Here is a 15124-nt window from a genome sequence, read left to right on the forward strand (position 1 = left end):
ATAAATTATTTATTATTTTGATTATTTGTTTTTTAGGTTCTGTACTTGCTTTTGCATATATAATCAAGTTATTTTTTAATAATAACTTGGAAATACAACATCATCTTTTTGATGAGTCTGTTAAACTCTATTCATCAATGGCTAGTAGCTTATTACAGCTACTTATGAATTCAGATAGTTTTGATGGTAGTGAAATTTCACCTTCTTTTGCTGATATGAATAATGCAATCGATTCTTGTTTGAAAAAAAGCCCTTCTTATAGTATTGTATCAGAAAAAGTTGGTCACGTTCATTGTAAAGAGTTGCTAATCTCTTTTTGTTGGTTGAACATGAAATCTATTAGTGTTGCATTTGCAGCATTTGCAGAACTTTTAAGTGTCAAAAATTACCAATTTTTAAATATTACCAATTTTACTTTGATGATGGAGTTTTACAAGCAGTCACTTATAAAATGTCGCCACAAGGGAATTGTGGAATCTTGTTATGCAAGTTTTTGTACATATGCAAAAAGTGTTTCAAACATTCCTGTCTTTTGGCAAGATCTAATGCGACATTGTATTGAAACGATTGGATTTTGCACATCATTTTCACATACATCATCTGTAACGATGAGGAGGTAATAGTTTGTTAAAATATTAAACAAGGAAAAACTGTTGAAAATATAACATAAAAAGTTCTAATTCTCTCATTTAATTTTATTTTTTATTTTTTTATTGTTGCTTTTTAAGTGTTGGAATACCAATGTTTGTGCAAGCAATTCTTTCAGCAGAACCATCTGGAAACCATGGTTCTTTTTTATGTGACATTGTCAGTCGATTAGTTCAAACGGCAAGCACACCCTTAGAAAATGTTGACAGGAGTTTGCCACAGTTTAATGCAATAAGTATACTCAAAGCTATATTTCGAGATACTTCATTAAGGAGGCAGTATTACCATATGTTGAACGTGGAATAATTTTGACCATTGAAGGTTTTTTGTCTCCATCATGGTCAATTAGAAACGCCTCTACACAACTTTTAGGGGCTTTAATTCAGAGAATGTTAGGCCAAAGAATTAGCCAAACTGAAGATAATTCTCAAAATGCTGGTACAGTTGATATTTTTTTTAATCGTTACCAAAGTTTATGTGAATACTTTGTTAGCAGTTTAAGCGGTGTCTCAAAGAGAATCTTTTCTCGCATTCCAGACTTCCTTGCACATTGCACCATGTTATACCTGTTTTAACAATTTTATCAAAGCTTCATCCAGCTTCAGTAATACAAAATAAGAGGTTGTTTTTTTTATTCTTTCAAAGTATTTTTACTCTATTTATCTATAATAATTTTTTTTTCTGTATTTTTCTGTGTCATGTGTTTTTTCAGGTCTCATGAAATTCTTCTGAATCTTTTGTCTTTCAAAAGCTCTCCAGTTTGGAAAATTCGTGATTTGACTAAGGGATTTTTGCTTTTACACCAATGTCAGTATGCTATCTTTTGTGAAGAAGTTTACTCTGAGTTAGTAGTTAGTACCTGCAAAAACACAATCCATTCTTTACTCATGATTTTGTTAAAAATGTCTTCCATAAATGATTGCTGCCCATCTGTTTATGTTGCTATTTTTGGTGTTTTAAACCGTTTGTATGAGAAAAACTTATGCTGTATTTCACAGAGTGTCTATATTGATACATTGATCCAAGGTTGTAAATATTTGAAATCAAAAGACGTTTTGAGGTTCACATTTTTCTATGTAAAAAAAGCCATGACTTCTCTTTGTAAAGATTTAATTGTCGGCCAGCCTTACCTTGAAAAATCTTTAGCAAAAGTTGCTGTTTTATTTGCTAAAAATGAAAATAAATTTATTGGTAAGCAAATTCTATTGTTAAATTTTCTGGGTAAAAAAAATCATTTTTTAATTTTTAAAATGTTATAAAAAGTATATATATTAATATATGTATATATATATTTTTTATTTGTATATATTTGTATATATATATATATATATATATATATATATATATATATATATATATATATATATATATATATATATATATATATATATATATATATATATATTTATAAATATATATATACATATTTATATTTATATATATATGTATATATTTATATATATATATATATATATATATATATATATATATATATATATATATATATATATGTTATAACACAAATATAAAAATTTATAAAAAACATTTCACTATTTTTATAGAAAACAAAAGTGAAAATGAAAATGATCTGGTTTACGAGGTTACCATCTCCCCAAACTCTGGTCTTCACTTGCAGTTTCTAAAAAACATTACCTCGTGCATAAATGTTATAAGCAACAATTCACAATTGCTTGTTGCTAAATTTGCATTAAAATGTATTGCGCATTCTCAATCGCAACTTTTTCTACAAACTACTTTTACTTGTTTAAGTTTTCTGCCAAAGAAAAGTTGGACTTATTGGACAGGACATAATGAAGATGAATATTTTACAAGTCACTTTTTAAAATTAATTATGCAATATCCTGGATTAAAGTCTGTAATTTTACCAAATTTGTACAAGGTTATGTCTCAAAGATTACAAAACAAATGGAAAAGTTTTTCTGACCTGAAAACCATGTGTGAATTTATTAAAAGTTTCAGTATGGCAGAACAAATTGAAGATTTGCGGTTAGCTGCTGCAAATTCTATTGGTTTTCTAGAAGATTTTGTTTTATTACTACCATCAGCTAAAAACGAAAATACTTCAAACCTAATGCGGTATTCCTTTTTTTTTTTTTAACTTTTCATTTTCATTGTTAGCATTGTTATCATTATTATGTCATTATTTGATATGTGTTTTTAATTATTTGACATTAGATATTAACTTTATGACTCAATAATGTAATAAATACTAAAATATGTTTTATATATCTTGCCTGAAATCAGGTGGTGTAGGAAACTACACACACTAAACACAACATAATTCAATATTACAATAATATAATTATAAAGTAATACATTTAATATAACATAATTTAATAAGTACGTAGTACATGTAACAAACTCAATGGTTTTCCAAAATATTGTTGGCGCTCATTATTTGCCAGTACAAATTCTTTATAAATAGTGTTGATGTCAACTTCTTCCAAAATATCTTTATAAATATGACTCACAATGGTGCTGTTTAGTCTTTTTAGATTCATAGTAGAATGGAGATATGTTTTTAACCTTCTTAGGCTGAAAAATGATCTTTCTGCTGTTGCTGTACTGACCGGTATAGTAAGAAAGACTTTTAGAACTTTACACACTTCATCAAACATTTTAGATGCATCATTTTTGACAAATATTTCAACTAATGTTGAGATGGTGGTTATCTTAGTAATTGGCTTTACTTTGTTGCTTTTGCTATATTTGATTAATTCAGGTAGCACGTGAAGTTGGCATGTTAACCTTGTCCAGTCAGGGTACATTTTTGACAGTGATAAATCTCGATAGTTTCTGACTCCAAGTTTTCCGAGCTCAGATTCAGATTCTAACCACCGTGGTTGTTTCGAGTCCGTGGAATTGATGGCTCACTTACTTTCAAATCATTAGCTTCAGATTTTACTTCTTTGTAGAACTGATCAAATGATGTATCTCTTAATCTTTGCAAATTCTGTTTGATGACTGTCACACTCTTCATAGCTTCAGTTAAGGACAAGGCTTTCGTTTTTAACGTACCTGAAGTCTGCTCTGTTGCATTAAAAAAAAAAGTACATTTTCATGCTAAAATTTATTTCAAGTTTTTGAAGTTATTCCCCTTGTGATATTCCCCTTGCTTTGGACGCAGAGTTATCTGATACCAATTCTCCAATTTCTGCTATTGCATTTATAACAGACTTGTAAGTCGTTTTATCTGACAATCCTTCCAAAGGCACTAGAACGAACAGCCCAGCAAGTAGGACACAATGGTTTTAGGTTCTTATTCCAACTTAACTTTGATGTCACTAGAGACAACGTAGCTAATATGGTAGCTGGAATAAAAGAGCAGGTTACAACAGTTTGCCGTGTTTTTTACACACTTTGCAATTTGTATTGAATGATGCTGTATTTGCCCAGATATATATTAAAAATATATCAACAACTTGTAAAAACATAATAACCTATTTTAATCATTCGCCATTTTCTTTTGAAGCTTATCAAAAATATCAAACTCATTATCAAGTGCCAGAAAATAGGTTCAAACAAGACATTACACCAAGTTGGAATAGTCAACATTTTATGTTAGAAAGAATTTTTGAACAGAAGTTTTGATTTTTTTCCAAATAAAGAAGCTGATAAATTTTGAAAATATTATTAAACGGCTTGTAGATTGCTCAAAAAGTCTTCAACAAAAAATCATACGGAATTTCAACCCGAGCTCAGTTTGTCATCAAGTACAATAAATCTAGATTTCAATTTTTCAATATGCTTTGAAGATTTTATTAAAAATAAAAACACTTTAATCAAAAACACATCAATATCTGAAGCTCTGCAAGAAACAGAAAACAAACATTATTTAAAATTGAAAAATGAAGTTTTAATTTGTTTGTGCGATGATATTATCATTCAACAATATAGTCCTATGGTATGGTGGAGAGTAAATAGAAATAACTTCAAGCAATTAGCTCCAATAGCTCAGAAGTATTTATTATGCCCTCCACCTTCTGTTGAAAGTGAAAAAAATTTTTTTTGTTTTTTATAAAGAGATAAAAATTCTTAAGTAAACTTATCATGACACCATTTTCTTTTTAGAATTGAAATAAAAAGTGTTTCTCTAAAATTGTATTTATTTTTTGAAAGTTTTGATGGATAGAAAAAAAACTTGAAAATGTATATTATTTTAACAAAGTTTTTATAATAGCTTTTAAAATAAAGCTTTGGTTCTGATTTAGGTCTAAGTATTTGTTTACAAGTTCTAATTCCATAAATAAGTTTACATGATTTAAAATTGTATGGTTTCATGTTTTCAAAAATTGTAATAATTAGTTAATCCATCGGTATTAGCCTTTTCCTATTCATCAATATTGGAATCAACCAAAAATGTGCAATGGGTACATCACTTATATGTACATACACTTATATATATATATATATATATATATATATATATATATATATATATATATATATATATATATATATATATATATATATATATTATTAGGCTAAATTAGTTGTGAAATTTAATAATAAAATCACCTGAAAATAATTCAAGAGCAGTTAGAGTATAACTAAGTGTCAAAATATTTGTAAACTTTTATACTGCAATTATTTTGAAATTCAAAAGCATAGAACATGGTAAGCATGGTAACAACATGGAACATGGTAAGCATGGTAACAACATGGAGCATGGTAAAGAAATTTCAAATGAGTAAAGAATTTAATTATAAAAGTTGCAGAAAAATTTCTCACAGAAAAGTTTCTTATCTTTATGATATTTCAAAACTTTGAAATAGTCAATAGTTTTGTCAGTACAACATTCCACACATTTGTGCACCTTAAGTATTTTTACTGAAATAGCCTGATAGATTATTGGTATGGTATTGCATAAATGATCCTTGCAAGGCTGTTGTCAAACCCAATATAATTATGTGTCAGTTTTATGGCACAAACTGTAGCATCTATGCAACTAAATGTTGATTATGTCAAAATAATCTGTATGGTGGTTGTCTAATTTAGAAACTGCTGATGGTTGAAATTTGGAATCCAGAAGTTTACAAAAGATCATATTAGGTGGACAGTGGACAAAAGTCCTTTTCTCTGTCAGACATCCAGTAGGAGACAGACTCAATCTAAAATATCAGTTACCTACTGTTAAACATGGTAGAGGAAATGTTATAGTTTTGGGATGTTTTAGACCAATGTCTCCTTCATTACATAGTAGATATTATAAACCAGAGAGTAAATTTAGTTTTTTTTTCCAACAACCTCGCCCCCAACAACGCCGCAAGCAACCAATATTAGAGTTGGAAGTTACTTGAGAGAAAAGATGAAGTTTATAGAGCAAGATAATGATTGACAGACGACTTAAAAGATTGCAAGTTATATGAATCAGGAAAGCAAGATGAAGGAAGCTAATTCCAAAGAACTGATGTTCAAGACTAGACGAATAAGAGTTTGGAGCATATAGGAATAGTCACAGAAAAAGGATGAGACTTAATTGAATGACTAGTAACAAGAGAATGGATTTTAGTAGATGGCACAAGAGATGCTAGCTCTTGGTTGGAAGTTGACTGCAAGAGCAGGTCCAACTATGTTTACAATGCATTTTTGCACCTTGTCTAAAAGAGAAAGGAATTCCAAGATCCGCCCCCGATATAGCAACAGTATTCCATACATGGCTGAATTTGAGATTTATAGATAAATCTAATAAAGACTAGTATTCGGAGTAAGAAAGTGTGGGGAATGATAACGCGATGCAACCTTAGCAGGTGCTGATTTTGCAATGGATTTTATATATGGTTTCCAAAAAAGATCAGAAGTAAGAGTTAATCTTAAAAGATGAAGGTTAGATGACTCGTTGAGTACATCACTGTTCATAAATAAAGGAATATCTAAATTATTGCGGTAATGATTGGCTGAAAAAAATTGAGTTTTATCTAAATTAAAGTTCACTGTAAGCCCTATGCTGTAGCAGAAGTCAGATACTTTTCAAGCTCAAATGCCCCCATTTCAGAGGGCATTTGAGCTAAAAATAACTATGTACACATAGTAGAGTGTTGGCTTCTTATCAAGGCAAGAATAAATGGTGCTATCATCAGCGAACAATGCCACCTTAAATATAAGAATATCTGAAAGATTGTTAATGTAAATTAAAAAGTGCATAGGGCCAAGAATTAAACCTTGAGGAACCCCTGAAGTTACAGAATAAGAAGAAGAGTGTTGCCCATTGAAGATAACTTTTATACTACAATTGGAAAAGCAGGAAGGATTCAACAATCTTAAAGATTTTACCTGATACACTGTAAAAAGAAAGCTTATGGAGAAGACCAGCATGCTAAACTTTATCAAAAGCTTTAGAAATGTTAAGAGCAATAGCCCTAACCTCTCCACCTCTATCTAATATATGATAAAACCTATCAGTTATTACTGTTAGCAAATCGGTGGTAGAACGATAAGATCGAAATCCATATTGATGATCAGAAAGTAAGTTATTAGATTCAAGATGAGAGATTAAGTGCTTGTTAATTAATGACTCAAAAACTTTGCTTATAATAGGAAAAAGACTAATGGGACAGTAGTTATACAAGTCAGATCGGTTCTCCAGAGTTTTTGAAAATAGGGATAACAGATGCTGCTTTCCAGCATGACGGAAAACAAGGCTCTAATAAGCAGTTGTTAAATAGTTTTGAAAGTATAGATGACAGCTCTACCCTTCTGCAAGACTACAACAGGTATGTTGTTCGGACCAAAAACTGCAGTAGAGTATAAGCAGGAAATCACTTTAGAAATAGAAGCTGGAGTAATACAAATGTCAAGCAATGGATCAACCTGTTTGTCGGCAATATAAGATATAACGCAATAAGTGGAATCAAGAGATGATATTGATGAAAAGTTCTTAGCAAATAATTCAGCTTTGTCTTTAGGTGAGGTGACAAAATCTGAACCATGCAAGTGAGGTGGAATGACAGATTTGCCCTTATTATTGATACTATTAAAGATTCTCCAGAAATCTTAAGAGCCTAATTTTTGCAATGAAATACGAGATTTCATGACCTGAGAATAGCGGGCTTTAGCATTAAACAAAACCATTTTACAATGGTTTCTAGCAATAGTAAACAGACGTCTGTTTTCTGGGGAATTATTTTGCTGATAGATATAGAAGTAATGGTTTCGATCAGAAATTGCAGCAGCACAATGTCAGGTAAACCAAGGAGAAGAGTGAGGCTTGACTTGGAATCGTTGAGAGGGAATAAAAGATTCCATGTCAGCCTGAATCCATGAAGTTATGTAAGAAACCTATTCATCAGCAGTATGACAAAAGATTTCTACCCAAAGGTCATCACAAAGAAAATCACGGAAAGAGTATCATCAGCTTTAAGTTATGAACAATGAACAACAAATGAACAATGAACAGTGAACAACAAAACAATGAACAATTAACAACAGCTTTAAGGTTATGAACAATGTTATGTTGTTTAGCTTTAAGTTATGAACAATGAACAACAATGAACAGTGAACAACAAAACAATGAGCAATGAACAACAGCTTTAAGTTATGAACAATGTTATGTTGCTAAATGCAAAAGATGAAATGACTTGCAAATTAAACCCTAACAGCAAGATAATGATTTAAAGTAATAAAGTTTTGTTTAGGAAAATTACAAAATAGATTAAATCACAAGGCATAATTAAATTAAGATTATTAAATCACAATATATATAAGTTCTTAAATGATTGTCACAGAACCTAGATCTCAATCCAATCAAGCATTGTTGGGAGTGTATCAATCAGCAAATAGTTGGTAGAAAACCAACTAGCAAAGACCATTATTTTGCTTTGATTGAAGAATATGTGTGTAACTCATGATGTCCTTATTAATTCAGTTGATTTGATTTTGCATTAAAATGATTATCATTGCTTTGATGCCTTTTTGAAGACAAGTGGATAATATAACATATGGATACCAAATTCTTATTGCAACTATCCATGGAAAAAAACTTCAATGCTTTTTAAAATAAATTTCTATCAAAATTCGGTTGTTTTTAAACTTTTGCAAGAAAATCTTTTTAAAATAAAATTATTTTTTGATATATAATATAAGATATTTGAAAGTGAAAATTGAATAACTTATATAGTTTTATTTTTAGTCTTATTTTTTTTGCTTTTGCTCTGGAAATTGTTCGTTACAGAACTGTAAAAATTCTTTCAACGAGAACTGTTAAAAATCTTTCAACGAGAACTGTAAAAATTCTTTCAACGAGAACTGTAAAAATTCTTTCAACGAGAACTGTAAAAATTCTTTCAACGAGAACTGTAAAAATTCTTTCAACGAGAACTGTAAAAATTCTTTCAACGAGAACTGTAAAAATTCTTTCAATGATTGTATACACATATGGTAGATTAACTTGGCAAAGTATCAAAATCTTTTAATTTTGTCCAAAAGAAATATTTTTAAGATTTTGCTAAAAAAACACCTTAAATTGGAAAGATTCAAATAAGATTTTTTTTTTCAAACATTATTCTAAATAAAGTTACCACAAAGAGAGCTTTGAAGTAAGTTTTACAAAAAAATGTTTGTATAGTTGTTTTTTTTTTAGATTATTTTAATCTAGGAAGAAATGAAATAAAGTAATAAAAGACTGGAAGTAACAAAAAATTGCAATTAATAATGGAAGAAATCAAGCATTTTAGGAACTAATAAAAAAGGAATTCAGAATAAAAAATAATAATAAAGAAGGAATTCATTAGCAGTTTTAAATTAATGTCTTGCAACTTGTTAGGAATTGGGCTTTGCTCAATAAAATTTTTGAATTATAACATTTTTAAATGCCTAACAAAAGTAAACATCATGAACATTACCACCATGTGTGTTTTGTGCACAAAACGGTGTGTTTTGTGCACAAAACACACCGTTTTGTGTATATTACAAATGATATTTACAAAAATGTAAAAGAGAAATTACAACGTATTGAAAAAATGAAATAATTTATTTAAAATCAATTTTAATAATAAAAAAAGATTTTAGAGGAGTTTGTGATAACAGTCAAAAGTTGCTCAAAATTAAATGCAGGTAAAAAAAAAATTATTTACCTAACCTGTTAGTTTTGAATAATATAAAATAATAAAAAATGACAATTTTCAAGAACACAGGTATTGTTCATTGCAAGAGTTTGAAATACTAAGCAATCATGTTCTACTTGGAATGCAATACTTGATAGATTATCTTATAAAGAATGGAATTCATGATGGAAGATCATTTTAGGAAATTAGGCATGGTCTTATAAACACATCGAGGCAATTGATGACACATTTAGCCCTCCGCTGAAAATTCAAAAATTACTTAAGAATTCAACAGCTTCAGATTCTGGAGTCAAGCGCCTAATCATTAAAAATGCAGAAGTTCCAGAATCTAACATCTAATTTTTAGAATCATGTAATCTAGCATCTCCAGAATCTAACATTTCCAGAATCCTACAAAAATATTATGATTGGATTAGTTTAAGACATTGCTAGATTTAATTAACAAAACCAATGTCACATTCAAAATTCCATGCAGTCTTAAATTTACTTTTTGTGGAATTTAATCACATTCAAGCAAACATTCCTGCTATTGGTGTGACATTGACTCAGAAATTTTATCTAACAGTGAAATCTTAAGAACATTCAGAAGTGTGAGTCTATTGTTTTTGCAATTCAACAATAATTGGTTAAGTTTTAAAGCTTTTCAAACTTTTATTTTTGATAAACTCACTTTTTACAATTTTATTTGTATTTTCTTTCTAAAAATAACAAAAATACTAATTTTTATTGAAAGTTTATGGAAAATTAAACACTACAAATAAAATGGTGCAGTTCACTCAAAGTATCAGTAAAAGTTTAATAAACAATTTGTAAAATGAAATTAAAAATTAAGTGTAAAATTAAAAAAATATTTTGATGAACTATTATTATTTAAAATAATTGTTGTTAACTTAGTTTGCTTCCATTGTTACTCTCGTCGTGTGTGTGCCTACTTCAAGACGAAGATGAAGATATTCGAAAGATTGCTACACTAAATGTTCAGTTTGTTCAAAAGTTAAATAAAAACTATGTTCATCCTAACATGGTTCTTGTTTGTCTATTTTCTTATGTTGAGCATCTTGCAACAGAGAATGAATTTGCATGTGAATGGCTCTGTGAAACTTTATGTAAAAGTTTTGAAAAAGACATTGATAGCAGGTATAATATTTATATAAAAGTTAGATAAGTGTTTATCTTTTATATAATTTAAATTAGAATTAAAAAGTTAAAAAATTTTAAGAAAAGTTATTTTGCTAAAATTTTTAAAATAAAATAAAAAATTATAAATTTTTTAAATGAAAAAAATAATTTTTAATTTTTTGTGTAAAGTTTTAAAAGTCTTTTATCTAAAAAAGGCAAACTTTTTTCTTAGCTCTTTCCATTTTAGCTTTTTCCATAACATCGGTTGTGTTGGTTTTATAATTAATGCTTAGGTCGATCAACTGTTCATTACAAAGAGTAACTTCACTTTATATCTCATACCTCGTTACAAAGAGTAACTTCACCTTTTATCTGGAAAAAAATTTAAAAAATCTAAAAAGTTAATAAAGTTACTTTGAGTAAAAAAATTTATATACAAATAATAAAATTATATATAAGTAATAAAGCAAATAATTTTATATACAAACATAATAACTCTTGACGTTTCTTTTCTTTTTAGTTTCTTGCTATATTTTCAAATACTAGCAGAGAAACTTTTGTACCTTGCTCTCTGCCAGACACATACAAAATGCTTATTAGTCCAAGTAAGGTTTTTATATTTCACTCTTATCGTTATGATGGGGAACTTCATCTAATTTACAACTTCAGCCTGATATATAATAAAGGTTTTCCAATATACACTGCAATTTTTTTTTTTTCTCTTTTTTGTTAATATGTTTCATTGTCTTAAAAGTTTTGACTAGTTTTAAATTGATTTTTTTATCAGTGGCAATCTTAAAAATTCTTTTTGTTTTATCAACTATGTCAGATGTTTCAACAGTACCTATAAACATCTCTTTTATAGTAGTTTGTCGAGCTTTTGAAGATATTTGTTGCAAGTTTTTATCAAAACATGCTTTATTTTGCAGCTCATTTTGTTTACAATTTTTTTAACAATTTCTGAATTTGCAAAAATCTCTCTTTTCTTTTATATTAGACATTTATTTCAAATGTTGTGAAAAATGTTTCCAATGTCTTGAAAAATATTTCCGATGTCATAAAAATTAAAAAAATAATAGTGCTAACTTTGATACAAAAAAGTAAATGTTTTTTAATTTTAATTAAATCTTTATAAGTTGATCAGTAGAGACAGATTTAAAGGGTCAAATCAGGCGGGGAGGTAAGTCATTTTTACAAATCAGCCTCTTTTAATCCCCACACTTATTGAATTTTATCTAATTTAATTAAAAATACATACTTAATTTTTTAAAACCTAAGCTACTGTATTTTCAGCATTTCCATTGTTTATTAACTAATAATACCCAAAACAGATTTTTTGAATTTTTTTAGTGAGCTACTTTTATTCGAACAAGAAGCAGCCAACTTGTATATTGAAGAAAGTGTTGTTATCGATCTTGCTGCTTTTTCACTCAAAGTATATTTATTTATATATATATATATATATATATATATATATATATATATATATATATATATATATATATATATATTAGGGTACAGCGAAATTCTTATGTTTTTGAAAAAATAAAGTTTAAGCTTAGGAAAAAGTATATTCTTATGTAAAATTAAATTTCAAGGTAGGTTTACTATGGACCACTTTTCGACTAGAAAATATCTTGATACCCAAATTTTCACATTTAGACATTGTTAAAATTGAATTAAATTAGTATAAAATAAAGATAACCCGTTTTTATGTATTAGACTCTCATAAAGAGCCCAGTGCCGAATCAATTTTAAAATAGATTTTGGCTTAGCTCTTCGCTGTTTAAAATCATTATAAGATTGTAGTTTATTACTATTTAATTTGTTATTTAATTGAGCTATACATAAATTGTCAAATGTCAAAAGCTAAGACTAAACATTCATCCATCACTAGAATTTCATAGTTTATTGGACCTGGAAAGAATTTTTTTCCTAGTGAACTGCTTACAAACAGACCAGTTATTAAAAGACCATTTTTTCTAATAAACCCACAGAACCTACATAAATATTACAAAAAATACCATAAGAAATCAGTGAAAACCTGTTTTTTTGTTGCAATTGCATTATTTTCTTATTTTAAGTAAGTTCTTGTACATAAAAAGGGGTTTTGTCGTAAAAATCTTAGGTTCCTTTGCTCACCTCAAGTTTATTTGATTATTTTTTCTAATAAACCCACAGAATCTACAAAAATTTAAATAAAGATGCCAAAGGAAATCAGTGAAAACCTGTTTTATTGTTGCAATTGCATTATTTTCTTATTTTAAGTAAGTTCTTGTACATAAAAAGGGGTTTTGTTGTAAAAGTCTTAGGTTCCTTTGCTCACCTTAAGTTTATTTGACCATTTTTTATAATAAACTCACAGAATCTACAAAATTAATACAAAAGATTCCAAAGGAAATCAGTGAAAACCTGTTTTATTGTTGCATTTGCATTATTGTCTTATTTTAAGTAAGTTTTTGTACATAAAAAGGGGTTTTGTCGTAAAAATCTTAGGTTCCTTTGCTCATCTCAAATTTATTTGACCATTTTTTCTAATTAACCCACAGAATCTACAAAAATATTACAAAAGATTCCAAAAGAAATCAATGAAAACCTGTTTTTTTGTTGCAATTGCATTATTTTCTTATTTTAAGTAAGATTTTGTACATAAAAAGGGGTTTTGTCGTAAAAATCTTAGGTTCCTTTGCTCACCTCAAGTTTATTTGACCATTTTTTCTAATAAACCCACAGAATCTACAAAAATATTACAAAACATACCAAAAGAAATCAGTCAAAACCTGTTTTTTTGTTGCAATTGCATTAATTTCTTAATTTATGTAAGTTCTTGTACATAAAAAGGGGTTTCGTCGTAAAAATCTTAGGTTCCTTTGCTCACCTCAAGTTTATTTGACCATTTTTTCGAATAAACCCACAGAATCTACAAAAATTTTACAAAAGATTCCAAAGGAAATCAGTGAAAACCTGTTTTTTTGTTGCAATTGCATTATTTTCTTATTTTAAGTAAGTTCTTGTACATAAAAAGGGGTTTTGTCATAAAAATCTTTGGTTCCTTTGCTCACCTCAAATTTATGTGACCATTTTTTTAATTAACCCACAGAATCTACAAAAATATTACAAAAGATTCCAAAACAAATCAGTGAAAACCTGTTTTTCGATTTTTTTTATGAGAATTACTCATTTTCACAAAAAAGTTTATCGACATAAAATACTCCTTGATCTAAAAAACAATGGTATACATGGTTGTTTTTGATTCAAATGAACATTTTCTTTAATAAACCCACAGAATCTACAAAAATTTTACAAAAGATTCCAAAGGAAATCAGTGAAAACCTGTTTTTTTGTTGCAATTGCATTATTTTCTTATTTTAAGTAAGTTCTTGTACATAAAAAGGGGTTTTGTCGTAAAAATCTTTGGTTCCTTTGCTCACCTCAAATTTATGTGACCATTTTTTTAATTAACCCACAGAATCAACAAAAATATTACAAAAGATTCCAAAACAACTCAGTGAAAACCTGTTTTTCGATTTTTTTTATGAGAATTACTCATTTTCACAAAAAAGTTTATCGACATAAAATACTCCTTGATCTAAAAAACAATGGTATACATGGTTGTTTTTGATTCAAATGAACATTTTCTTTAATAAACCCACAGAATCTACAAAAATTTTACAAAAGATTCCAAAGGAAATCAGTGAAAACCTGTTTTTTTGTTGCAATTGCATTATTTTCTTATTTTAAGTAAGTTCTTGTACATAAAAAGGGGTTTTGTCGTAAAAATCTTTGGTTCCTTTGCTCACCTCAAATTTATGTGACCATTTTTTTAATTAACCCACAGAATCAACAAAAATATTACAAAAGATTTTAAAACAAATCAGTGAAAACCTGTTTTTCGATTTTTTTTATGAGAATTACTCATTTTCACAAAAAAGTTTATCGACATAAAATACTCCTTGATCTAAAAAACAATGGTATACATGGTTGTTTTTGATTCAAACGATCATTTTCTTTAATAAACCCACAGAATCTACAAAAATTTTACAAAAGACTCCAAAGGAAATCAGTGAAAACCTGTTTTTTTGTTGCAATTGCATTATTTTCTTATTTTAAGTAAGTTCTTGTACATAAAAAGGGGTTTTGTCGTAAAAATCTTTGGTTCCTTTGCTCACCTCAAATTTATGTGACCATTTTTTTAATTAACCCACAGAATCAACAAAAATATTACAAAAGATTTTAAAACAAATCAGTGAAAACCTGTTTTTCGATTTTTTTTA

The 15124-nt window shown here is 28.1% G+C and overlaps 2 protein-coding genes across 2 annotated transcripts; both read left to right on the forward strand.

Annotated features, from left to right (window-relative positions):
- The first annotated feature begins 41 nt into the window (after positions 1–41).
- LOC136080631 (uncharacterized) lies at positions 42–1431 on the forward strand. Its single transcript, XM_065797532.1, has 3 exons — positions 42–616; positions 729–1269; positions 1361–1431. Exons 1-2 carry the CDS (start codon positions 138–140, stop codon positions 952–954), a joined length of 705 nt encoding a protein of 234 aa, XP_065653604.1. The 5' UTR covers positions 42–137; the 3' UTR covers positions 955–1269; positions 1361–1431.
- Positions 1038–12538, forward strand: LOC136080210 (uncharacterized). Its single transcript, XM_065796824.1, has 6 exons — positions 1038–1207; positions 1361–1839; positions 2211–2745; positions 10626–10868; positions 12201–12285; positions 12449–12538. Exons 1-6 carry the CDS (start codon positions 1038–1040, stop codon positions 12536–12538), a joined length of 1602 nt encoding a protein of 533 aa, XP_065652896.1.
- Positions 12539–15124: the final 2586 nt, after the last annotated feature.

Source organism: Hydra vulgaris, chromosome 05 (assembly GCF_038396675.1).
Source record: "Hydra vulgaris chromosome 05, alternate assembly HydraT2T_AEP".
Lineage (NCBI taxonomy): Eukaryota > Metazoa > Cnidaria > Hydrozoa > Anthoathecata > Hydridae > Hydra > Hydra vulgaris.